At 51.8% G+C, this 26945-nt stretch overlaps 1 protein-coding gene across 4 annotated transcripts in view; it reads left to right on the top strand.

The window, feature by feature from the left end:
- LOC143172346 (CBP80/20-dependent translation initiation factor-like) overlaps positions 1-19109 on the top strand; it is a 149737-nt gene extending 130628 nt beyond the window's left edge. For all 4 annotated transcript variants that reach the window (XM_076361664.1, XM_076361663.1, XM_076361661.1 and 1 more), the window contains 2 exons: positions 12609-12662; positions 14456-19109. In XM_076361664.1, coding sequence (XP_076217779.1) covers positions 12609-12662; positions 14456-14671 — 270 coding nt within the window. In that variant the 3' untranslated portion in view covers positions 14672-19109. The remainder of the gene's footprint in view (positions 1-12608; positions 12663-14455) is intronic.
- Positions 19110-26945: the final 7836 nt, after the last annotated feature.

Genomic DNA, 26945 nt, shown 5'->3' with positions numbered 1-26945 from the left:
GCTGGGGCATCGGGTGGCGATGCCAGCGTTATTTATTGAGCGGTGTGGATGGGTTGGTTTTGTGGGCTGAAAAAAAAAAAAAATCAAAAGGGAAGTTCATTTCAGGCGAGGCTGGAGTGATAAATGCTGGGGTTTGCCGGTTAATCGAACCAGCGTTCATCACCGTCCTCGGGGATGCGGGCAGACCACTGTGTTTTGATGTCAGCCACGGGAACGGGTGTTTAATCACGGCAAAGGAAATTTGGCTCAGAGCTACCACCTCGCCTGGGCAGCATTTCGGGAGCCAAGGGAGTGTCTGTGCCCCTTGGCACAAATGTGGTCCACGCCAAGCCTCCATCCCGGGGGGCTCTGCCGCATCCTCCTCTGCCTGCTGGAAAACAGGGTGGGGGGAGAAGGAAGGGTCTACCACCATGTCTGACATAGTGACTGCCTCTCCCAGGAGCTGGATCCCCAAAGATTCAAAAAGTTTAATTTCCAGAACTGTTCTGAGGGTTTGGGGTGAGATTTGTGCAGGTGGAGAGTGTCTTGACAACAAGGTCTGGTGGGGTCAACATTGGGATTTTAGGCAAAGAGATGGTTTGCCAAGAGAAGTAAAAGGTGGGTCCAGCTCTCGTTAAAATGGTTTGATGGTGCACGGTGAGTTTGGGTGTTGCTTTAGATCAAAACGCGTTTTTCTGCTTGGAGTAGTGTGTAATTTAAGTTGGAGAAGGGAAATGGGATGCCCAAGCCCAGCCCAAAGATCGGCATTGAAGATGGTCGGGGGTAAGGAGGGATTTTTACGGTGAGCAGAGGAGAGCCCCTTTGCAGATGAGAGCCAGGGGACTATTGCAGCCATCAAATCTGGGGAGCCTGGGAAAAGAATAACAAAGCAGAGAAGTTAAATAGAAATAAAAGAAAGAGCTTTCCTTCTATTCTTCCCTTGGAGCTTCAGGGAATCGAGGGCGAGCTGAAAGAGGGCGTTGTTCCCGGGGAAAGGCTTTCCCCCGGGATGGCTGTACTGCAGCCAGGGCACCGCAGGCTTGGCCCTTGCCTGCTTCCAGCCTTGGCTGTCCTCACATGGGACCAGTGGTGGCATCTTCCAGAACCACGTTCCTCCGCGAGTCTTTTATCTGGCTCGATGAAAACACTTTTAGCGGTTTTAGAAAGTTGTCCTGGCTCCCGCGCTTGATGGTCCAAGCAAGAGGGACATCCCACTGTCTTCTCCCAGCCCTGCAGCCCACGTGCTCTCAACTCTGGCCTCACTTTATTTTGCAAAACCACCCCACATTTGTCCCTGTACATCTCCTTATGCCCCTCCAGGATGGTGGGGAGTAAAAGTGCTGACATCCTTGCTGCCCTGAAGCCTCTGCCCCATGCCCAAACACCGAGGACCACATTCAGCCCCACTCCAACAATACTTCACGTTGCACATCCCCCAAAACCAACTAAAACCAGGAGAACAACCAAGGGACTTTGGTTCTTGCAGCCTGGCCATATTTCTTCTTTTCTGTGGCCTTCGGCAGAGTCAGCAAAATGTAGAAAATGGGTTAAGACCAGGGACGAGCGGCAGGAGCACTCCAGAGCCCTGTGCCTGGTGCAACAAGTGCCCCATGGCTACTGAAGACATAGAGATAATAAATATTATTATTTACCATCTGTTTTTCACTGATTATCACCACTTTTGTGTTTCCTAGCTCTTTCCTAAGCATGGTTGGAGCTGGCTGTTCTTCATCCAGCTCTGTGCTGCCCATGGCTGCGTGTGTGTCAACGAGGATGGCATGAGGCAGCCCAACTCGCTGCCCTCCCTGCTTCATCCCCTGGTGCTGCTGGGGAGGAGAAGCATTAAGACTGGGTCCTGAGGGACCTGGCCCAGCTCTTGGTGATGGCTGAGGTCTGCAGGGAAGGAAGGATCGTAGCCAGCTTGGAGCCACGGTCATGCTCTGCAGAAGCCGGGACAGATGAGTGGTATCAGGAGGTTTGGCTCCTCTTGTGTCTCGATCTCATCCTCAGCGGATGTTGTTGGGACGCCAACCCAGGACATGCCTCTGGGCCTGGGAGCTGCCACCTTCTTGCCAGCCCTCTGCCAGGAGGAGCCGCTTCCAGCCAACGTGGTTGGTGTCGAGTGCTGCTTTGGATGCGTTTGTTTATTTTTATGATGCCATTCAGCAGTCAGACCTGGCTTTACAGCCAGGTAACCTGAGCAGTTGCCTACGGCAGCAGAGTGAGGAGGTGGAAAAACTGGCTTGTAGGACCTAAAGCTCGAGAAGATGCCAGGTGGCGATGTCACTGTGGTCCCCTCAAGGCACCTTGCCCATTGGGGTCCGACAAGGGCAAGCAACACAGGGTGGGCTCTGCCCCTCTCACCTCTCATAATAACCCTATCCCACCCCTTTCCCATGTCCCTGTGCTCTTCTCCTGCGCAGGACTTGTTTCTTGTTGAATATTTAAGGTTCCTCTTGACTCCTTCCTCCAGCCCGCTGAGGTCCCCCTGGATGGCAGCTCCTCGAGCACATTGAGTGGTTTCCCCCAACTTGGTCTACAAACTTCACAAGAGTGTGCTCCTCACCTCCTCCAGGTCATGGATAAGGATGCTAAACAGGGCAGGTCCCAGGATAGACGCCTCGGTACTCCTCATCACTGGCCTCCAGGTGGAGTTGGGTTGTAACCCAGTAGCTACAACCCTCTGAGCCCAACCGTCCAACCAGTTTTTTTACCCATCTGGTTGTCCACCCATGATGTCCTAGCTTGGACACAAGGGGACTGGATTCCAGGGGTGACAGGGAGACGCCTTGCTGCGGCACCGTCCCACACTCAGCACCCGTGGGTGCATCGGACGGGGCTGTTGGGGCAGGTTCGGAGCCAACCCCAGGAAGTAGCTCATCACAGAGAGACTACTTAAACTGCAAAACTCCTTTGTGCAGGAGGCTGTGGCTGCCGGACCAATTCACAGAGGTCCCTCCAGCTTGAGGGGGTTATTGCTGCTGGGGCTGGGTGGGTACCCTGGGGGTACCACCACCCGTAAGGGAGATGTGGGCATTTGACCTGATCCAAGACCGATGCTTTTATGGTCTTATTACCAACCCTGGGGACTGAGGGCAGCGCCCGGGAGCAGTGAATCAGCCCCACAGAGGCGGCGGGGAGCAGACCCAGCAGGCTGGCAGCAGGCAGGACAGTTGCTCCTCTGCAGGAGTTGTCTCCTGCCTCCAGTCTGGTTGGCAGAGACGGTCCCATTTCAGCATCGTTTAAAATCTTGGCACGCTCCCATCGCTTCCCTGCCTTGGTACACGCTGGTAACTGAAAGCCTCGGGGTGGTGGTGCAGGGAGGATAAATACTCCCCGTCTAATTGCCTTTCCCCCACGTCTGAGTCTGCGGTGCAGCATGTAGACGGGTATCCACTCCCCTCCCTTCTCTTAGTGCCTGTTATCTCCTGGGGCCATGCTGTGTAATTTAGCAAAATATTCTAACACGGTAATTAACGTCTGAACTTCAAGAGGGCACTGCCTTTTCACTGTCTCCTTCAGAGGAAGAGAGAGGAAAACCTTCCCGGCTGCAGCCAGATGATCAAGGAGGGTGGTGCTGTTTGGAAAAGAAAATTGTATCTTTTAACGTGGGTTGTTTTGGTTTTTTTTTTTTAATCACTCTCACTTTTTAAAAAGTATCAGCCTTTTGAGTCAAAAAGGGATCTTTGACAGTGTAATGAGATGCTCGGGTTTTTGAGATTATTCTCCTAGTCAGAGAATGAGACAGAATTTTTCCTTTATCGAATGAGCAGAGGCACCAAGGGGGCTAGATCCTGACCCGGCGCCACCGTTCCACCCTGGTAGCTCCATGAGGCCAGATCTGACCAGAGGAAATAAGTCCTCTGTGAAGAAGAGGCCTTACTTTCTCATAAAAGTCTCCTTCTGGTCCCCCCATCTGGTTCTGCAAAAATCAGTGGTTTGGTCTGCAGTCCGGCGGGATTGGGACAAACTGGGAAGTGGTTTGTGGGGGGAAAGGATGGAAGAGGGATGAGGGATGCAGGCATGGGAGGGAAGGGATACCAGGGAAGGAGGGAGAAAGAGGAGACTGTGGGTCAGGGACACGGGAAGGAAGGAGAAATGGGGAGAGCAAACAAGTGGGGAAATGTCGTGGCAATCCAGAAGAGGACTGAAGACCTGGAAGAGCTGGGAGAAAAGTCTGGGATTTGGAGCAAGCGGGATACACTGATGTGTGGGGTGATGTGGACCTTCAGAGCCATGGCAGGAGGTAGCGTGTGGGAGCAGGGGTCTGCAAAGAGGAGGGACGGGCGCGTGACTGTCTGTAGGACCACGCTCCCGGCAGGGATGGCTGTCCCCATGCCTCCGTGCCTGCCGTGCAATAAATAAATAAATAGCCGTGCAAAAAGCTCCCGCGCACGCAGACCCCCGTAGCTGCGCTGGCAAAAACCCTCTTGTGAATGCAGCTTGTATGGGGAAAAAAAAATTCCCTTTGATCGGCATCATTTCAGTCAAAGGGCAGAGTTAAGGTGAAGGAGATCAGGTGTTATTTGGGAGTGGATGAGGACAGACCAAAACGAGGAGGGCTGTGCGATGCCTTTGAGCCCAGCTGCTCTGTTGAGTATTTTATGTGCAGGAACATGTGTTCTTGGAAAGCTACGGGACTCGTTTAGTCCCAGCATTAAAACCGTAATGGCGTATTTTAAATAGGGGAGGGGAAATGCCACCCTTGTTTCTCTGGGACCCATGGAGAAGGCAGAGGAAGCAATTAGGGCAGATAAAGAAATGAAGCTAGATACCATCTCACAGGATGGTCCCTCCTCCTCGCGTGGCTTTGTTTTTCTCCTTCGCCCTCCGTACCAGGCATTGTTAGTTCCCAAAAACCCTTTCAATGGGATGTAAACACAACTATTTGCATCTGCCACCATGCGCTCTCTCCCTCCGCAGAGCCAGGAAAGCGGAGAGCGTCCGGCGAGCCAGGGTGGAGCCCGTCGCAATCAAGCGCGATGGTCTCGCCGCTGTTTCTTTCCATGTTTTGTGTTTCCCCGGGACCCTTGGGATGAGATCACATCCTCCTCTCCCAGGGTTATTATGTCTTCGGCTGGGCAGGATGAAGCCGGTCGTCTGGGTGGCTCGGTCTCCCTGTGCGTGCAGACGGGGTGGCTCTGTCCGTCTATCTCACCCACCTTTGGGTCCTGAAGGTGCACCTCCAGCCAGGGGATGTGTAACCACCAGGCTACTGTTGGATTGCAGTGTCTGGGTTGATGAGTGACCAGATTTTCTTCATCATTGTCTCCTGTAATTGCCTCTTAATGGTTTCCATCTTCGCAGGAATCCCTTCAGCTGTTCCAGATCCGGGGGGAGAGAGTCATGTTTCATGGTTTCCCTTGCCTACAGTGGAAAGGAGTAGGAGGAGTTTCCCACGACTGGGTACAGGATTTTGTTCCTCTGCCCTTAATTCAGTTTGCTGTTAAGTATCTCTGAGTTCCTCAGGAGCCTGACAAGGAGGATGATAACCAACATTTTGGTTTACTCGATGCAATAAACAAACTAACCTCTTCTAACCATCCTCCCAGGGAGTCCTGGTTGGGTAATAGAACAGAAGTCTCCTCCTCAGCTGAGAGCAGCACGTCACTGTAAAAGGAGTGGGTGCCACCAAACAAACTCCTTCAAGGTGTCCAAAATACATTAGGGAAAGTGCCTCCTATGGACACAGCTCTCGACACAGCCGTGCCGGCACAAGCAGCTCCAGCCCAGAGCTCCTTCCCCCCCTGTGCCACCTCCTCTGGGCAGCTGCTTGTGGGACCAGCAGTGACCCATGCTGGTGGCCTCTTCCTAATGGAGCAGCGCAAGTTGCTGTCAGCATGTTCTCACCCAGGCTGAGACCAGGCCACCCCGGTCAGGGAACTGGGAAGAGGGACCCCTCCATGAGATGCATGGGCTGGTGGCACCTTGTGCATATTCAGTGGACATGAAGACTTCACCAGATCCCCAGAGAGGCGTGAGCAGAAGGCCATGCAGAGGGAAGCACCATTGCTAGTGGTTGCAGCCCGACGCAGCCTGCCTCTCCCACCCAGCTCGGGTTTTCGGAGCCCGACAACGTTTTGGAGCACGGCAGAGCCTGTGCCTCATGCAGAGATCAGCACAGGCAGCTCCATAAAGGAGAGGTTTTCCCCAAAACTTTGTGTTTGGGCAACCTCAGCATCAAATGGGAGCTGAGAAAATGCCACTTATGCCTGTGGACTTACTTCTAAAGGGCTTCTGTTTCCAAGTGATGACTTGTTTCTTCTCTAGGGAAAGGTCTCACCTGACCTCCCTAGCTCCCAGGGTACGCCCAGAGAGGGACTCGGTACCCCTTTAGAGAGGGTGGCACTGGCACAGCTTGTTGGTGGGTGCAGGATCAGCCCAGCTGACCTTCTGATGTCCTGGGTCGAGGAGCTGATACTTCTAATGGGAACAGATTGTAGAAATCCTGAAACTGGCCTTGCTGGTGGAGCGTTTTGTAATTACTCATCCCCCACACCCTTGTTTGTACTTTGCATTTTCCCCAGTCTTGGCTGTTTTCACCACCCCATGCCGTGTGACAATAAGAAAAGTGGAGTTGTAGCAATTGCTTGTAGCTCAGAGAAGTGCGTGACTCTCCCCATGCAGAGCAGCCGAGCAGTCCCATGGATCTTATCTCAGGCATCTTCCTTAAAGACTTGCGACAGTAGGTCAATAAGGGGCCGCTGGAAAAGCAGAAAATTACTATCAATGTCTTTCTGCGGAGAGCCTGTGAAGTGCAGCAGAACTGGCTTGTGCTCCCAGGAGGACCCATCTGGCAGACCGCGGGGCTTCCAGGAGGTTTTTGGGGCAGGAGTTCCCCAACTGTGACCACGAAGAGTGCTTCAGAGCCGTGTCAGCAGGACAGCACACCCTGCGCCTTAACAGCGCTCCTGGTTGTAGGGGATGATCATAGAACCATAGAATCACAGAATGGTTTGGGTTGGAAGGGACCTTTGAAGGCCATCTAGTCCAACCCCCCTGCCATGAGCAGGGACATCTTCAACTAGATCAGGTCGCTCAGAGCCCCGTCCAACCTGACCTGGAATGCTTCCAGAGATGGGGCATCCACCACCTCTCTGGGCAACCTGGGCCAGTGCTTCACCACCCTCAGCATAAAACATTTCTTCCTTCTATCTAGTCTGAATCTCCCCTCTTTCAGTTTAAAACCATTCCCCCTTGTCCTGTCGCTACAGGCCCTACTAAAAAGTCTGTCCCCATCTTTCTTCTAAGCCCCCTTATAAGGGGGTCTCCGTGATGATCCCGACTGCAGAGCTGGAACAGATCCATCTTGTTGAGGACAAAGTCCACCATGGCCCTTCCCAAGGGCTCCTCTGGTTAAAAACAGGACTGGGAAGCACCATCTCTCCTGCACCTTTTCAAGTGCAGTATGTTTATTCTGCTTAAGCTCCGAGTGGCACAAGTAGCTGGTTTTTTCCTTCTTCCTCATGAAAATGTGACTCTGTTTTCACCCATTGCCTTGTTTTACACCAGTGAGCTGGTCGCTACACCTGGATGATGCATTTGCAGCACGTTGGTTCCTCTGCGGTCGTGGTCCACGCTCCCCAGGGGGAATACCGGCAGGCACCTCCTCGTGACCTACGCATTAGATGAAAAGCATACCTGTGGGCAGGGACCGCAGAGCGGTTGCGAGGCTGGAGCTTCATGCCCGAGGCTGTCTAGATGTCCATGCGTGTTGCCACCTGGATGGATGAACCTGAGATGCCCGTCGGGGAGCCGGGGCAAGCGGCGCGTGGGCTGCGGTCAGTCCAGCTTTCGCTGGGTCTCAAAGACATCCCAACCTCTCCGTGGCTCTGGGTGGATGTTTTGAAGCTTTCTGTGCTTTCATGCTAGAGTCATCACCAAAGCATCAGAAAACACTGCATGCTAAGAAGTAGTTTGTGGCAAGCGTTGCTTATATGTCATTTTGCGAGTGATATCGTACACAATAATTAGTACTGTGCCTTGCAGGAGAAATATCCTTGCAGCTGGAAAGGATAATGTATGCGTTGGGCTGCTCCCACTCCATTTCCCAGCGAGAATTGCTGAAGAACACAATTAAACCTGCGCGGTTTGGTGATAAGGGACGGTGGGGCAGGTTCTCCGGTCCTGCTTATGGCGTGGGCACCCCTGAGAATACCAAGTAAGCACTTTAGCTTCTCAGCAGCCCAGATGATCTCAGAAAGCAGATAATAAACCCAAATATTCGTGGGTATGTGAATCCCATCAACTTAGCTCTCTGGTTTGCTCCTGGTGGTCTGCATCGCGTGCACGTACGTCCATTGCTGTTCAGGAGGACCAAGCCGATTCTCTCCGTGATGAAGCACAGCTGCAGTTTTGGGGCTTCTTTGCCCCCTCAACCGCCGTTACATGCCCACCCCATGGGGCTTATGATGCTTACCTCTGCAAACATGTAAAGAGCAGCTTTTGGGGCCACGGAGGCCAGGGGAGACTGGTCCCACTAGCATGCCACTGAAACCGGTTGCACTCAAGAGCCACCCTGCAGGGCACTGCAGCTCCCCCACCACACGCAACACTTCCAGGAGCAGACCCTATGATTTATTTTGGGTTGCTTATGAAAATATTTAGCACCCGGAGCCCACCCAGCCACGCTGGCCTCACAGAGGACCTTGCCCAGTGCTCCATCTCTCAGCAGGACACAGAAATTTGGAAGAGGAGGAGCCCGATGTCTTCCACCAGTCTGCAAAGCTGCTAGCCCAGCACCAGAAACAAAAGTGAGAAGCCTTTCGCAACCAAGGTTGGGTATTATATGACTGGCCGGGCAGATTCTGGCATGCAGCCTCCTCTCTTAGGAAATCAAGCAGACTCTTTGTCTGCTTTCCAGCAGGAACTGCTGCTTTCATTGCCCGGCTTCGCCCGATACGGGGGAAACCGGCTGGAGAGCAAAGGGAAGTTTTTCTCGCAGACAGCCCCAGCCTCCGGGGGATGATTACAGGTTAAACCGAGAAGCGTGTGAGTCTCAGCTCACCTGCCCTGTTGTCTGCCTCACGCTCCTTTTTCGACTCCCTCGTCCACGTTCATCAGCCAGTTTGAACCGTGTGGGAACCTGGTGGAGAGGGATGGGATGGTGCCCGTGGTGGGATTTGGGCAGATGCACGCAGCAGGGAGGAGCGGTTATAAATAGTTAAATAAATAATAATTCCAATGTGGGAGTGCTAATTTAATGGGTATAGCATGCTTACATTAAAATATTTTAAGTAAATATGAATTAGATTGCAAATGACGAATGCAACTGGTTGGATTCAGGTTTATGGTCACGTAAGTGCCGGTACTTCAGGGCTGTGATTTCCCTGGAGGTCTCAAACCATTTGCACCATTCTTTCTTGCAGCGCCGTCAGGGCTGACGGGGGGGGTCAAAGAGCTTGGGGAAACACTGTGCTCTTGCTGAAGCAACCACCCTGCTGCTTTGGGGTGCCTGGTGTTCGGATGGGGCAGCCGTGGGTGGGGACAAAGCACCCTTTGAGAAATACATGCAAGATGTCATTGGTGGGTGAGGACATCGATGGCAGGACCCCAGGCGGCACGGTCCTTGCAGTCCAACCCTTACTGTCTGCCTTCAGCAGCAGTTCAGTGCCCATGCCAGGCTAGGGAGAGCAAACTGGGCTCCTTGATCTCCTCCTGTCCCAGCATGCAGGGGTCAGCAACAGATAGCTGGTGCCTACACCCCAGGGAAGCTCCAGAGCCCCCCTCCAGCGTGCTAGAAACATAGCTATGATCAGGAACGTGCAGAGAAACAGTGACATCTTTCTGATCCTCCTGGCTTCAGACCGTTGCACTGATGCAGGTGGCTGACAACCATCTGTGGGCATGGACTTGGACTCTGGTTCCCAGAGCACGAGCAGATCTGCCTGTTGGGCCCTGCTTTGCCGCGCAGGGCCGTGCCTGGGTTTGGTGGGCAGGTTGTGGGCCTCCCCAACCCACATATCACAGGCAGAGGTTGAACTGTGGCCCTTGGGACTGATACCCGTTGGTGCCTCGATGGAGCAGTGGAGCACATGGTGCCTGGATGGACGAGGTGGGGCACATGGTGGCTGGATGGACAAGGTGGGGCACGTGGTGCCTGGATGGACAAGGTGGGGCACATGGTGCCTGGATGGACGAGGTGGAGCACATGGTGCCTCGATGGAGCAGTGGAGCACGTGGTGCTTGGATGGATGAGGTGGAGCACATGGTGTCTCAGCGGATGAGGTGGAGCGCATGGTGCCCTGATGGACAAGATGGAGCACATGCATTCTCCTTGTTCAGCCAGGTCACGCCAGATGAGGTCCAGGAGGGCAGCATGAAGGTAGAGGGTGCCTGCCCAAGTCTGGGAGTAGGTGTCCCTGTTTCATCATAGGTAGATAAGACTATTCCTCATTAGCCAAATATCCAAGCACTTGACAGTGGCATATTCATCCTCACAACCACCTCTTGAGGTAGGGAAGCGTGTCCCAACTCTGCGGGTAGGAAGCTGGGGCAAGGAAAGCCCAAGTGAAGTTGCAGCCTTTCCCTGACCACGTATCCCTGGCAGAGAGCAGGATCGTCAAGGAGACCACGGCAGAGGAAGGGCTGGAATTGGGCCACCATAGGTCCTTCCTAATCAATCCTAACTCCAGTTTTCTTGCTTTAATTTTCACGTTATGTTCTTTACTAAAGAATAGCAAAAATAGGAAAGGTGAATATATATTTAATTTGCAGCCCTGCTTCATGCCATGTTCACAAGCTAAATACGCCAGGAGTTAATTTCTGGACTACTGCCTGTTTATATTTGTCCCTAATTGATATTTTTTTTCCTTGTTGTTGTTGGGTTTAAAATAATCTCATGGTTTTTCGCGAAGAATCTGTGAACTGTTTGTGAGAACTTATCTCAGAGCATGCGGCTTGGGCTTAACTAACATTTTCCAAACAACTCAGCAGAAAGATAAACTGGGGGGGGGATGACGGACTGTTGCATGTCTTCAAAACCCTGGCTGAACCTTTGGCTAATGCGAGATAAAAACCGATGGACCGCATGCTCATCGAGATGCTGTAAACATCGTCTTCAAAGCAAACAAACTGCTGTCTGCTGAAAACAGAAGAGGGTGAAGACAAAACTTTGAGAGCAATGATAATTCCTTGAATTACCTCTTTTTTTTCCCTAGCTGTTTTCCAGCAGTTGTGGAGCTGGTAAACAAATAGGCGTTTATTTGTAAAGGAAACATGAAAAAATGAGAGTGGGAAGGAGAGATGATAAGGCTGAGAATCAGAACTGTGATTTGAACTAAAGGATGTGACTTTGGAGCACATTTAGTTACGCTGAGCAATTTTTATATGGGCAGTTTTAATTAGTCCAACCACTTTTCCAAAGTTTGCCTTTCCCTGATGAATTTCAGATACTAATAAAGCTAGTTTTCCCAATTTTTCTCCTTTTTCACAGTGTTTAGTGCATGCATTCAGCTCCACGCTGCACGCAGGGATTAGCTCAGGGCCAGCGAGGCTTGTTCAACCCAAGGTGATGGAGTGGAAGCGGCCATAATTTCAAGTGTTGCCAGCACCGGTGATTTTATCAGCCGCCTCATGGTTTGATAACACTCCAGCTCACTTCGTTGGCTGATTGAGAATCTCAGTGGTTTTTATCTGCTTGAAAAACAACCAGAAAACTGTGTTTTCTCTTGTGGTTTTAGCAAAAAGCCTGAAACGATGTCTTTGTGTGCATGACAAAGTCATAAAGATGAAAACAAAGAAAAATGTGTATTTTTGATCCGGTTTCGAGGGTCCTTGCTCGTGGTTTCAAGGTTTGTGGGGTGAGACGTGCTGAGCTCCTACGCTTTGCCATTGCCAAGTAGAGCCATTGACCCTCACCGCATGCCCTGAGTCTGAACCGAGAGGGGCGAGCATCTTCCTTCACCATCCCATGCCATGCACAGCAATGTTTTGGGTCTCTTGAAAGTTGCTCATGCTTGCAAGCATCATGTTTGTAATACAAAGTTCATGGAGAGCAGAGCAGGGTTGGGGTTGGTGCACCTAAGACACCATAGTTTCGCTGCAACCCATTGCACTTGCACCACTATATAATCAGGCTAGAAGGAGCCGTATTAATTACGGCGTATTGGAAGTAATGCGTTCCCATCAGGTAATTTTGTGGCTGTGAGAAGAGCGTCCCCACGGGGACTGAGAGGTTCGGTGGTAGGTGGCTGCCTCTCGGGCAGAGCCCTTCCCTTCCAAACAGCCGCTCCCAGGGCCGTGCTGCTTGAGTGTTGTCACCTGATGGTTGTATTTAGTCGCCATGTATGTGAAACGAGTGCGTTTTCTCATTGCCTGCCGTGGGATAAAAAAAGCAATGTAAGCTAAATAAAATTTATTCTGAAAGCTGTTAATCTAAATTATCTATATTCTGCCCCGCTTGCTGGCTCTCAGCAGCGGATACACTGGTGATACCCTTCACCCCGTGTTTTGTCACTGTTTATCGTAATTTTTTTGTTTTGATAATGTCTTTCCTCCCCTCTTCCTGATTTTCCGTCCTTCCCTCCTGGAAGTGGCAAAAGCCAAGTTGGACGAAGAGATGGAAGAAAGGTCGTAAGGGAGGAGGAGGGCACGCATTTCTCACCGCCTGTGTCTTCTCTCTTTTGCAGTTGTTGCAATCTCAGGATGTGAAGGAAGACGCTGTGCTTTGCTGCTCCATGGAGGTAGGGAAGCACCTGCACCACCCGCCCCGGTCCTCACTGCTTTGCCCCTTGTGTCCTTGGCTGTGCACGTGCCAAGCACCTATTAGATGTTTCCAAACCCAAACAGCCGTGTTGCCTCTTCGCATTATAGAATCATCGAATGGTTTGGGTTGGAGGGGACCTTCAAAGGTCATCTAGTCCAACTCCCCCAACCCTGAGCTCCGTCCAACCTGACCTGGAATGTTTCCAGGGATGGGGCATCCACCACCTCTCTGGGCAACCTGGGCCAGTGCTTCACCACCCTCAGCGTAAAACATTTCTTCCCTCTATCTAGTCTGAATCTCCCCTCTTTTAGTTTAAAGCCATTCCCCCTTGTCCTATTGCAACAGGCCCTACCAAAAAGTCTGTCCCCATCTTTCTTATAAGCCCCCTTTAAGTACTGAAAGGCCGCAATAAGGTCTCCCTGGAGCCTTCTCTTCTCCAGGCTGGACAACCCCAACTTTCTCAGCCTGTCCTCATAGCAGAGGTGTTCCATCCCCCTGATCGTTTTCGTGACCCTCCTCTGGACCCGCTCCAACAGGTCCGTGTCTTTCTTATGCTGAGGGCTCCAGAGCTGGACACAGGGCTCCAGGGGGGGTCTCACCAGAGCGGAGTAAATAAAAGACATCACTGTGAGATAAGAGATGGCCCTTAAGACTCTTAATCACTGGACTTTTGATGCATGTAAAATGGGTGCAAAAAGTTTGGTAGCTGGGGTCCCATCACAAAATTATATCACCTTGTTCCTTCAAATCTCACCCTGCATTTATTTTTTAAGCGCAAAAACACCTGTATTGGAGCAAAAGCTGCCCCGTGGCTCACACAGAGAGGTTTGCTGTGCTCAGCAGCAGCTTTGCAGAGAAATGCTGGTACAAGTGTAGCAGAGTTTTATTAACTTCGCTTTTGGGAAGTGATTGGCCCGTGGGGATGGATGCTTTCCTTGCAGAGAGCGGTTGAAATTGCAGCCTGAATGGCTGAAATTCAGCAAAGCGACAGGCAGCCGAGGAGGAGCGCTTGCATTTTTCAGGTTAGGACTTCGGGGAGCTCTGCGTTCAAGCCCCACGAGCCTTCCGTGACGGTGGACTCATTGCTGTCCACTCCAAGCTTGGACCTTCTCCACTGTGGGACCATCTAGGGCTTATGCTGCTCCGTGGAGGCTCTCCAAGGAGTAATTGTTTTAAAAAAACCCTTGGCTGTTCTCAGAGGAGCGGCGGGATGGGTATAAATGCAGATCTCGGCAGGGCAGGATTTGTTATGCATACAGGAGGGCTCTGCTCATTCCGATTAATGACTGGGCGTCACTGACAGCTGTGAATCAGCGAGTAAATGAAGGGCCAGGTAGAAGGCAGGAATACCACATCACAGCCTGCACTTTGTTTTGACAATAGCATGATTTTGAGGTGGGATTTTTTTTTTTTTTTTTTTTTTTTTTCCTTTCCCCAAAAGCAATCTGGCGTTGCCGCCTTTGAAGTCAGTGAGAGCTGAACCATTCGCTCCTCCAGCAGCCCGGTGCGGATGCTTTTGAAAACCTCGCCCTTCGTGGTCGGCTCTTGGAGCCTGCTGCCGGGTGGTTTTGGTTTTCAAAAGCCACGACGCCTTTAACCTTGCCTGCCCGCCCCGCCGCATCGAGCAGGGGAGGACTGGAGGGGTGGAGGGTGTCTACGAAAGCCAGCACGGTGTTTTAATGTCAGAATCATAGAAACATAGAATATCTCAAGCTGGAAGGGACCCCTAAGGATCAATATGCCATGGTTGACCTCTTCTTCTCCTGACAGCTGCAGAGCACCGGCCGGCTGCTGGAGGAGCAGCTGCCCGAGATGATGACGGAGCTGTTGGCGATAGCACGCGACAAGATGCTGTGTCCTTCCGAGTCCATGCTGACGCGGTCCCTGCTGCTGGAGGTCATCGAGCTGCACGCCAACAACTGGAACCCCCTGACGCCCACCATCACGCAGTACTACAACAAGACCATCCAAAAACTGACGGCTTGAGGGGCAGGGCAAGGTGGGGTGGGAAGGGACGAGAAGAAGACATGCACCTTGACGGGATCCGGCGAGAGCTTTTCCGATTCAAATCCCCCGGCAGACCAAACCCCAGCATGCTCGAGAATACGTTCGTGGGGTGGGGAGGGAGAAGCATGTTTCTTTTCCAGCCGCGTCGCCAAGTGCCACCCCTCTTCCCCGCCGTGGTTTTGTTTTAGGGGTTTCTTTTTCTGAACTCATTGCTCAAGCAGCAGCAACGCATCCCGCCGGGTTATTGTTTGGCTTTCGAAAGAAGACGGAGAATTTGGGGCCGGGGTGGGTGGGGGGGGCGAAACAACACGAATCCAAGTGGGGGCTAGTATTGTTTTTACGCCGTCCTCCTGCCTTGCCCCGGCCAACTGGCAGGAGACAGCAGGCAGCAGATGTCTCGGGAGGACAAAGCCAGACACACACTACACCAGACGCTCATAATTGATGGCTTTTGTCGAGCGGGGCTTGCGTTAGGTTCCCCCCCTCCCTCTTGTCTTCAACTTTCTGTGTGTGTCCCCCTACTCGCCACCCCCTCGAAAGCAGATCGGAGAGCGGGACGACTTTCTTATTTGCACTGGGTTTTCTTTTTCTCGGGCGTTTGTATTTTCTTCTTATTTTATTGTATCGTTGAACGGACAATTGCGAGCAGCTCGGAGGCGGGGAAAGCAACGCCTTCCCGCGAGCTGACTAATGGTTTACGTGAAGATGCTGAAGCAGAAGGAGTATTTTAAAGGAGTCCAAAAGCCACTGCAGAAGTAACATAGCCACCATCGTCTTGCCAGCAGCCTCCTCGATGGATTGAGAAACGTGTCCTCTGAGCTGGGAGCTCTAAGAAACAGGGGATTCTGTGGCTCTTGCTGTTCAAGTCACCGTTTATCCCTCAGCCACTATAACCCCTTTATTTTTTTTGTAAGAATTTTTTTTGTTTCCACTGAAGGAGTGCTTTATTGTAATTACTGTCATGGTTGTAATTATACATTTAAATCCAGGCCTGTTATAGTCGGGCCTAATAATGTACAGGGCGAGGGAGAAATGAAGGTTTGATGTTCTTCTTTGGAGACTGGTAAAGAGAAGACAAGCAATGTATGGCAAAAAGGAGGAAAAAAGAAGAGGGAAAAAATAGGAAAAGCCAAAAATAGAGGTTTTGAGCCTGGCTTCTAACTAGCTGAATTTGCTATCCAGTGTTTCCAGGTGTGCGGTGTACAGGAGCGGCTCTGTCCCATGGTAGGTGTAAGTGGCACTGTGTCTTCGAGGGATGGATGACGTGTTCGGAGGGGGAGAGTTTGCTCGGGGATCCCCGGGTTGCTCCGGGATCCCCGGGTTGCTCCATGCCGGAGCATCCTGAGGGAGAGGGCGGCTGCGGGGGGGGATGATGGCGAGATGCCGCCTGGGCGAGGAAATGCCCGGAGGGCGAGGAGGCTGGTACGGAGGGACGCGCCACGCTGTTGCATCGCTCCCGGAATCATGAACAAGACTTGGTGGTCTCCTTATTTTCTTGTCTAGTGATGCTTTTACCTACTAAATCACTTCTGGTGCTTGTTTCGGCGAAGCCTAATGGGGGTGCGAGCTGCCCCGTCCCATCTGCGCAGTGGAAGAGGAGCCAAGGAAGGCACGATGCCGGCAGCCCGTCCCATTTTCTTCCCGTTACTCAATTTACTTTCCTTTCCTGGTGATAAGAAGAGAATTTATGCTGCGGAGCTGGCACACACGGACCCCGGACCAGGCAGGCTGGGTTCGAACTCAGCAGCTCAAACCCCTTTTTCCAAGCAAAGTGTTGAATTTCTGGTGGCTTGTAGAGAAGAGAGATGTCACCCCAACCTCTTTGGATGTGCAGTATGTTCTCGGGTGCCTTATGAATGTGTTGGTCTGTCCGCAATGGGGAGGAAGCTTTTGCTGCAAAATTTTAAGGGCAGAAATTTTCAGCAGAGAATGCGTTGCAGGAGATGAGAGTCCTGATGCTGCGGTTCAACATTATTTGAATTTTCATCTGGTTGTCTGCTGATAAGGTTTCTAATCCACACACGGAGCAAGAGGAGCGAGCTGGAAACAGGAGGTTCAATTTTCTTGTCTACCCAGAAAGCAGCAAAATTATTGCTGGATGCGCTGGACTTGTCTGGAAAAATTAATTTCTGCCTCGTGGATTCAAGCCCGGGAGCTTCACGTGGCGACGGCGCCTCGCGTTGGGTCAGCTCCGTTAGTAGCGATGGGGTTTGATAGTATTAAGGAGCAGCTGAACTTGATTAAGGCGGCAAAGCCGCTGAACTTAAGGCGGCAAAGCCCATCAGTATTATAAGGCTCAGGGTTGCGCCCGTTGCTCTTGGCTTCTCCTGCTGCCTGGTTTCTCGGGGAGCGGAGGAGAAGGGGATTTGACACCCATCGCAGCGTGCCCAGGCACGGCATCAGTCTTCTGGGAGAAGACCTGAAAACCAGCTTTGTCTCGATTTTTTCCGCCCCCCCCCCCCCCCGAAAGAACAGAAATGTCCTATAACGGGGGCACAGCCTGATGGGTCGGGGTGCCAGGGATCCTGCCGGCAGCGATCCAGACCACCGCTCCGGCCCCTGCAGCTTCTCCCTTCCCCCGGAATTTGCTCTCGGGATGTAGTGAAAGAAGGAAAAAAAAAAAAAAAGAAAAACCCAGAGGATTGGAGATTTTGCTTCTAAAAACCTGAATTTTCACCCATCAGCGCATCAGGAGGCATTCAGAGGCGAAGTGTAAGCCACGTGGCAGAATTTCTGCTTAAGCATTTCCCTACCCCTACCAGCCATGAGGGTTTATTCAGTTTTCCCGTTGGGGTGCAATCCTGCAACCCCCACCGACCAGGCTTGGCCCATGACTTTCCCCTCCAACACCAGGATTTCTCCCACCGAAGAACTTTTATGTGAAATCCGTCGGTTTTTTAATGTCTTGCCATTTATCTCCGCTGTTACCGTACGTTCGTCCAGCCATTAACCGCTTTGGTACGTCAGCCGCTCCATTGAGACGTGAGAATCAAAATGTTGACCAAAAATGGGGTTTCTTTCCCTAAAAATTACGTGCTGCCAATGGTATCTTTCTGAAGTCCATCAGTAGGAAGCCGGCGGGCACATGGCGTCATTCACCATGGTACTGTCTTGGGAAAAGAGGTACCACGAGGTCATTTGACGGGGCAGGATGGGGAGCAGCGCTGGGAAGTTTTGGGGATTCCTGGTGAGAGCACCTCGGGATGTCATCGAGTATTTTCTTCTCTTTTTTTGGCTTGCTTCAGAAACGGTCGCCAAAGAGGGTAATTCTACAATGTGTATTTTTGAAGGTGTCAAGCCACCGGCTACGTCTCCCCAGATTAGCCAGATTCGATCTTCTCCGCTCAATAAAAGTCTCCGCATGGGGTTTTAATATATTTTTCCCCATACGGCTGCGTCAGCAAAGGGGAAAATAACCTCCTCGGGCCAAATATGTGTGGGGCCAAACCTCGGGCTGGTGTAAAGGCGAGTGGCTGGAGCACCTGCGGAGGAGCAGTGCTCTGCACCGCTGCCGTGCCGGTCCCCCTTCGGATGCGGAGCAGCTTTGCCTGCTCCCTGCCAGACTCCCCAGCACCTAATTCACCTCATTCCCGGTGGAATTATTTCCAAACTGAGGATTTTTGCTACCCGCCAAGTGATTTGCTCTGTTTCCCCGTGAGGGATTTCACCCCTGTTTGGAGAAGTCTCATGTATACGGAGGTGAAATGAAAATGGGGGAAAAAAAGGAAAAGTAAGTGATTTGCTTGGTTCCCTTCTTCCCCCGAAGGAGATTAATTAGTATCTATTCTTGGCATGACTGATGGCTTTGAAGGAAAACTTGTCAGAATAACTTATGATTTATTTTCCTGCTTATTTTTATAACATCCCTCACTTGGAAGTCTCTCAAAATCTTAAACACGATTTTTTTTTTTTTATTTAATTGCCCCGCTGGGTATTTTATGGCTTTACACTAATTTTGCTCTTCTTGGTGTTAGCTATTAGCCAGTCCGGAGATACTTTCAGTATTTTTCCAGGAGAAACAACACTAAGGGTTGCGAAGTCCACTGCCGATAGCCAAGGGAGCTGCAGTGTCCTGCAGAACACGGAGTTAACGCTAGCAATTCATTTTTTTTTTTTTTTAATGTATTTATTTGCATTTGAAAAAGCGACATTTTTAATTTAATCATATTTGTTAAACTAAGCGCTTTAAAAAAAAATTTTAAAAATTAAAAAAAAAAAAGGAAAAAGGTTTTGGGGAGAATAAAGACTAGATATTCATACTAGAGAAAACACAAACTCATCGTTTCAGCATTTCAGAGACTGTTAAAACAAGGGAGCTAATAACTCTTTGTGGCAATTCAGTCTTTGTTTATAGAACATCCAGACCCACTGTATGCTATAAAATGCATCATCTGAGTAATAAATGTTTAAAGCTTGACATTTCCCCATCTCTTTGTGGGTACGCGCTATCACTAGTGGTGGTCTGGGAGAGACCTTCCTTTTGTTTAGGACGGAAGAAAAGGAAGATAAGGGGGGGGGGGGGGATATCCCTAATGGTGTCTGCTGGGCAACGTAGCGGAGGGACGGATCCTTCCCTCTGTGGGGATGGCTCAGCCCATGCTCCTGGTGCCAGGTCGGATCCTGCGCGGTGCTGCGGCTCCGGTTGGGGTTGGTCCCTCTCCCCATCGCTTCTCGCGGGGGGTGAGGATGAAGGCCGTGGGAGCGGTGCAAAGGGTTTGGAGGTCCACGGGTGAGGGATTGGGCCCCTCTCCTGGCTCTGCCTCCGCAGCCACCCGCTCCCCTGCTCCCTTGCCACTGTCCCAAGGGGATTTGCCGTCTGGTTGTGTCCTACCTCAGCTGGACCTGGGTGTCCGTTGGAGGACTCCCCATCTATCACATCCATTTCACCCAACGCTACAGCGTGCGGCAGCGCCGAAGGCTCGCAAACCACTTCTGCCTTTTACTCCATTCAGCCTGCTAACAAAAAAAACCAAAACCAGTTTTTCTAAGAAGTCCCCTCTGGAAAACCCTTCTCTAGCCCAAATTAATTTTTGGCTAATTGAAATGCGTGCGTTGGCCCGGGAAGCCACGCGGGTTCACTGGAGGTGAGTGGTTTGTGCCCGTGTGTCATCGGGCTCCAGCCAGAAAATTGGAGGTGAAATGGGTCCTGCTTTTGAAGAAGTATTCTTGCAAAATGCTGTACGTGACCGTGCGCTCGGAGCTCACCACAAAGCAGCTGAGCTGCAAAATAAATACAAAAAGGAGGCGGAAGAAGGTGGAGCCGTGGCAGAGGGATCCCCACCGCTGGCTGGGAGCTCAGCTCATTGCTGTAAGGCCGTGAATAAATAGATGAGGTGTTAAAATGAGGTGCAGGCCACTTGCAACCAGTGCAAGTCACCCAGCGCTCCATGCAACCCCCTATCTGCTTAGGGAAAGAGCCTTGGGTTTCTTAAATGCTTCCTGACTTGCGCTGCTGGCTTTCAGGATCACCTCCTCTTGCATCTCCTAGAAGCTAGAAATTAACCTTAAAGTCCATGCAAAGAATTTTATACGAGTTTAACTCAATTTGCCAAAGAGCTCGCTTTTTCTGCTCTTCTGAAGCCTGCAGTCGAGGTCTCGGCCATCATAAGCAACATCCACGTTAGGTAAATTAGACATAGCCAAGGTCAGGTGGTGGGGAGTGACCCGTGTCCTTAATGTGACCGAGTTGATCCATGATGCTTGCTTTCCTTTTTCATAAGCCCTTGTGTTTTATTTGCCCCCGAAAGCCCATTTCTGCTGCAGCTCCCCGGTGCGGCACACCCAGGCTGGGTCCCCTGCCCAGGGGACAACCGTGTCCCCACACCTGATCTTCTCCGTACTGACACGGAAGGTAGATGACGTGACCTACCAGGCAGCGTTACTCGTGACGTGGGGCATCACCTGATCCATCCTTCTGCCCCGAAGCAGGACCAACCGCACCGGCACCCTTCCTGGCGGGGTTTGTCCAACCTGCTCAGAAAACCTCCGGTGATGGAGGGCAGATTGCCCGTTGCCTCCCCAAAACGTCTGGTGATGGGCAACGGGGTCATTCCTGGATGATAGCGTAGGGCTATAAATTAGAAATATATAAACCCCCTCTTTAGTCCTTTGGACAATCGTCAGACGTTGCTTTGGGTTATTTTGATGAAAGCACAGGGAAAACCTGGTTCGTGCCATCTGCCAGTGAAAAGCTGACCCAGTAGGAACTGGTTTTGTCGTGTTACTTCTAATTACTCCCGGGTCCTTCCCGTAATTTCTGTTGCTGCATCAAGCAAGTGGGAGAAACTTTCGCAGCGAGACAAATCACTGCTGGTAAACGAGGGGTAAAACCATCCAAATCTCTCCTCCAAAGCCACCCTTTCCAAGGATCCATCCCTAAACATCCCCATCAACCGCCCCAACCTACAGCCAGACCCTACAGCTCCATGGCGTGCTGGAGCAGGAGTTTGGCTTGTTCCACTGAATCAAGGTTGTGAGCATCTGGACCAGCTTTGGGAAGAGCTTATCAGCACTGGAGTTGGGCCGGGAGCAGCCAAGCCGAGAGCGGGGACGGTCCCTGGGCCCCTGGGACCACCGAGATGCATTAAATGAGAAAATAACCTGCGGTAAACCCAAAATTTTGGAGCAGATGGATGGGCATTGCTGCAGATGTGAAGCTTTCAAGATACAGGAATATTTCCGTGAATTCCTCGTGGCTGCCAAAAACCCAGGCGGCAGCAAATAAAGAAACCCCATGAAGCAAAGTTTGCTTGGCTTTCCCAAAACACGGCAAACCTGCAAAGAGCTGGGGTGGTCTCCTCTTCCAGCAGCTCCGCTTCTAATACCGAATAACAAGCGGGGGGGTTAAATGCTCGTGCTGGTGGCAAAATGGGTAACGAAGATAAATCTTAAGTGACAAAGCATGTTCGCACTTAACGTAACAGCATTGCTGCCGTGTTTGCAAGCTGAACTGTAGCTTAAATGATTATTGCTTGGGGTGCAACAAGAAGAACGACGATATTAAAACAATAATGCACGTTACAGGACTACACGGCCTCTTCGTCTTGGATCCTACATTGTGATCGCTAATTATAAAGCCGGAGACTTGTGTGGCTACATAAATGTGACTGCTGAGCCTAGCTTTTTGTCTTTCCCACTGCTCAGGACTTCTCTGAATTAATTCCTAGAGCTGAATTTCTGCAAAAAAAATCCCATCGTTGGGCTATAATTTAATGATTTAAACATTTCCAGGGGCGCAGCCACTGCCTGTAACTCTTGGAGAGTTGCTCTGGTTATCCTCGCTGTTAAAGATGAGCGCAGGGTCTCAAGGATGGATGGTCCCAGGGCAGGCCACCGAAGCGCAGCCTTCTTAGGGAGGTTTGGCTTCCTCCGTCCCGTGCAAAGGCATCGCTCCCCTCGGAGCTGCAGCCTTCGAGGTGGGTTAGCGGCGTTGCAAAGAGCAAAGCCTTGGTGGATTGGCTGCTAAGCCGATGCCTCATCCCGTGCCGGATCAAAGCCGGCTAACCATTTCCCACCAGTCGTAGCCATGCCACAGAGTTAATGGGGAAAAAATGCAAAGTCCCTCTCAAGAGAAATGCCGAGATTTCAAAATTCCATTCTGCCCTAAAATCGTCCAAGTTTTTCACCAAACAAAGCATTTCATTTCAATGTATGTTATGTTGCTGTAGCAATAACATTTAAACAAAGTGTTTGGACTTCATTAGCACCGACCTTTTCAATAACTTCCCATAGAGCTTTCCCGTCAAAAGTTTCCACTTTGGGAAAGCGATGCCGGGAGGTGGCGAAGGTCTGATGGGAGCAACCACCTCCACCGCGCTTTGCGTGGTCCTGGGCTTGCTTCAGCCTCTGCGCCTCTTCTCCCAGCCCCGCCGCAGGGAAATGCATCGGTTTAATGTCTGTCCCCACACGCGTCGTTCTTAGACGCCCAAATACATGACATGAACATGTGGCCCCGCAGCCAAGACGGGGAGGGAGCTGCACAGACCCCGCTGGTGCTGCCGGTGACCCCACGGCGGTCGTTGATGATGGAGCTGTGAGAAGAAACCAGGTCCTGGAGCAGATCGGTGCCTTTGCAACTGGTGAAGGTGCGGTGAATACAACCGGCTGAGGAACTGGACCGCAATGAGTGTCTGCATGTGCGTGAGAGGTGGAGAAAGCGGTCCCTGAGATTCCCCGGCGTCTAGGACCTGTGCGAAGTCCAAATGGGTGGTTACGGAGACCGTTCCCACACTTCTGCAGGCAGCACCGAGCCTGGGTTTCACTTGGGGGATGCTCGGAGGTACCGGCGGGGTCCCCGGGCTTCCTGGTCCGAGAGATAAATCCCATCGGCTTTTGCTTCATGCATGCACCAGAGAGGAGTTCCTTCTACCTGTCATCCTACGCGTGGAGATGGGGAACAAGCAGCTCGCTCTTACCTTTAAAAATAACAATAGTGAGCTCTGCAGGAGCCTGGGCTTTTCTCTGGCACGGGCCAGGAGCCGGAACCAGGGTGCCGTGCCCAGGCGGGTCATGAGCAGCATCAGCCTGACGTGCCGTGGTCAGGCATCGGCTGAGCTGGGGGTTCCCCAGGTCCCATGTGTCAACCACAGCCAAATCTATCCGTCATTGGCACTTTTTTGTCCATGGGATAAAACCCGAAAGAAATCCTGATCAGCATTTACTTACTCCCTGCCTCGATAACATCTCCTGAATCCTGGTGGTTCTCCTACAGGTTGGACTTATCCTGGGCAGGGAGAAATCCTCCTGTGTGCCGTCCAGCCGTGCCCCAGAGCTGCGTATCTCCCTCACTGCAGGTGAGTGTCCCCCAAACAGGTCCCAGCGCTGGTGCCAAGGGGAAATTTGCGTTTTAATGCATTGCAGAAGGGCCCGTCGCAATGGGATGGATCCAATCTCCTGGAGGTTCATCCTCTCCAGCAGCCTTGCAGGACCATCCTCTTCACCTACCATCTCCCCTCCAAACCTTCCTGGGCAATCAGGGACCATAGCTGGGGCTTGGCCCTCCCAAAAACTCCCAGCCCAACCCTTGATCCTACAGAAACCTCCAGGCATTTCTCCTCGTCCATCAGCCCCGTGAATAGAGAAGCGAGACCACGTCTCCCAGTAGTTAATGCCACCGGCACGCTGGGGCGCGAAGAGCACCCTTCAAGCTCAGAGATCAATTCTGAAATTACGTTTTTTTGATATTTTTAAACTTTGAGCTCCAAAAGCTCAAATTCACCTTTCAAAGCAAGTCTGGAAGAGGCCAGATTCGGTAAATCGGCGGCTACGCAGCACGAGGGTGGGAGGAAAAACTGCGTCAGGAGATGGGTTACCAAAAACCTGTCTGGTGGTAATTACACGTGTCGTCTGATGAAAAACTGGTTTGAGGGCAAACACTGTAAAATATTGCTCTGGGGAGAGAAAGACGACAAAGGTTGTGAAATCCAGTTCGTGGATTGTTTTACAGCTAAGGTAACTTCTATCCCTAGGGCTGTATTTTACAACTCGTGTGAGAAATCAAACTCAGTTTGCAGGTCTGCTGTGCTCTTCTTTAAAAGCACAAAAATGCGGCGCATTCGTTAGAAAACAAGCTTTTGTGCTGATTTCCTAAAGATAAACGCAGTCTTTTTTGGGGGGGGGAGGGTGATGAAGCATTTGGGAGAGGGATTGTGTTGCAGTGGAGACTGCAAGTGGTTTTTACAATCATTGCATGGACGCGTCCTCCTGTATATATTCTTTATATAAAAATTGCATTTCTGTTGCTTCTGTGAGCACTTAAAAGCGGTGCTGCGGGGGCTCACCGCTCTCCCGGCGGGGGCTAAGCCCAAATCACCCGGCTCTGCTGCTTGGCTTCTGTTTTTCAGCCCAATTTACCCATTTTTTTTTCCCCCATTTGCTCTCTGTCCTGTAACTTAAATTTCCCTTTGCTCCCTCGGTGTTTGCAGACAGGGCTCCTTCCCCTCTCCAGCTCTGTGCTCTCACGTTTGGCCGCCTCGGCTCCCTTTCCACAGCCGAGGATATCTCCTCCTCAGGGATCATGAGTTGTCCTTGTGCCAGTCCCCATCTGCACTCACCTTTTTGGGGACAGGTGACCATCCCTGCAGTTCCCGTTTAGATCCCCAGCACCTTGCACAAGGGTTTTCTCCCTTTTTAACACTTTCTGCTGCTGCAAACACTTTGCCTGGGGTGTGCCGGGTTTGCATCCCAAAATCCCACCAGTAATCGCCACCAGCCGTGTGCATCGATGTCACCCGTGGAAATGCTGCAAGGGGGTTTGCAGGGAGCCTCATGTCCCCCTGCCCCTCCCGCCCCTCCATGCACAACCCGTTGCCTCCCAATTCCCCCACCTAATTGCCCCCGTGGCGCTGGATCAAAGCGCCACTCCTAAGGGAAGCAATGAAAAAAAAAAAAACCCAAACCCCAAACCCCAGAGGAGCCCTGAGCAAAGGCAAGTCCAACAGCAGTCACCACGTGGAGACCTGGCCCGGCCCAGGGTGGCCCTGGCTGGACACGGCGGGGGACAACCAGCCCCATGGGACGGTGATACACCATGGCCGCCTCCGGGAGATGCTCCCACCGCGTGGCTGGGGCACGTGGCCTCGTTCTCGCTGTCCCACCTGGACGGGGCAGCTGGTGGGCAGGGGGTTTGGGGGACACCCAGCGGGGCTGGCGGAGGGGTAAGGGTCAGGGCTGGCTTACCCCCACGGCGCCGCGCCGGAGCCTATTTTCTGGTGGGAACCATCGGGATAAAATTAGAAGTAGGTTGAACTTTATCTACGACTTGAACTGAGGCTGAACTCAGCCCTGTTTTGTTTTGGTTTTTCCCAGTTCAAAAGAGTTCATGGGGAGGGAGGCAAGGGGGGGGGGGGAGGGGGGCGCTGGATTTTTTTTTTTTAAACTTGCTTTTTCTGTGATTTTGCTAGCATTTGACTGCCTCATCTGCTTGGAAAAGCTCTTCTCGCAGTAGTTTCAGTTCAAGATGGTGATGTGGTGGCTCAAATACTGCCACAGTCATTTAGTCCGTGTCAGATATTTGGGGTTGGGGTAGTGCAGGGCTGACCAAGCCTTCCCTGTGCTGCCCTTAGCTCAGCCCTGGGTCTGTCCCAGCCCAGCCCAGGATGGGAAGGCAAAGGGGAAAACTGGAGTGGTTTTGGTGGGTACCACGCTACGCAAAAGGACCACAGTACTCCGCGCTGGGGATCCTTCGAGGGCTTCTTGGCACAGTTTTGTCCCGTGCCAACTGGCTGGGCCCCCAGGCAACCTTCCAGCATCGCCGAGGGGCTCATGCGGACCTGACGCTACTCCTAATCCTCAGTTTTCTTGTGGCCACCCCATAGTGGAGATGAAGTTGCTTGCCTGGACGCGTGCCAAGGGACCTGGGAGCCGGAGCCGTGCTCCACGTCCCTGACCCCGGCCCCGTGGGTTGTGCAAGCTGCTGACATCCGCACGAAGATGTGTGGGTGGTGCAGAGAGCACGTAACGGGGCTGCGCACCTCACTCGGGGCTGGGGGGGGGGGGTGGGGGGGGTGACAGTCCCCTCTGGGCCATGGGAGCTGGTGCAAGCAGGAGCACAAGGACATGGTCGTGAAGCTTTCACATCGGACCCCTAGCAGAGCTGCAAAGGGGCAAATGGCACTGCATCACTCCTGGGCGAGTTGTGTTTCCCAATGAGCCGATCATCTCTTCCCAGAACAGATGGGAGACTTTTACTGTGTGGTTATTTCACCTCCTAAATTACTCAAGATTTAATAGAAACTTTACCAAAACGGACCTTCTAATTTTAACAAAGATGCCTCCTAGAGCACTGACAAATTTAGGGAATGCACAGGGCAGACTCATTTCCTGGAATAGGAGCTACTGGAGAAAAAGTCCCTCCAGGCTGGCTCCTAACTATGACACATTTGATAGCCATTCAAGGACTACTGGGAAACATGTGTCATTTGTCTCCGTGAAGCTTCAGACAGAGTTTCATCATCAAGTCTGACTGCTCCGTGAAATAAAACCAGCTAACATCTACTAGCAGCAATATAACCTCTGGTGTTTACGTAGGATGTGCCACGAGGGTGATTTTATTTTTTTTTTCCCCCAAGGTTTTATATACGGGTGCAAAGTGGCTTTATCCCTGTGGCACCTTGCTTTCTTTCCTCCTCGCTGGGTGACCTGTGTTGTCCCACGAAGGGTGGCACAGGCTGTGGGTGTGCCAGAGCCGCCAGGACTGTCAATGAACTTTGGCACCTTAAACCGTGGAAAACCCGACGTGCTGGAGGGAGGGATA

This window comes from Aptenodytes patagonicus, chromosome Z (assembly GCF_965638725.1).
Source record: "Aptenodytes patagonicus chromosome Z, bAptPat1.pri.cur, whole genome shotgun sequence".
Lineage (NCBI taxonomy): Eukaryota > Metazoa > Chordata > Aves > Sphenisciformes > Spheniscidae > Aptenodytes > Aptenodytes patagonicus.
The sequence above is the reverse complement of the archived record's forward strand: the minus strand, read 5'-3'. Positions and strand labels throughout refer to the sequence as shown.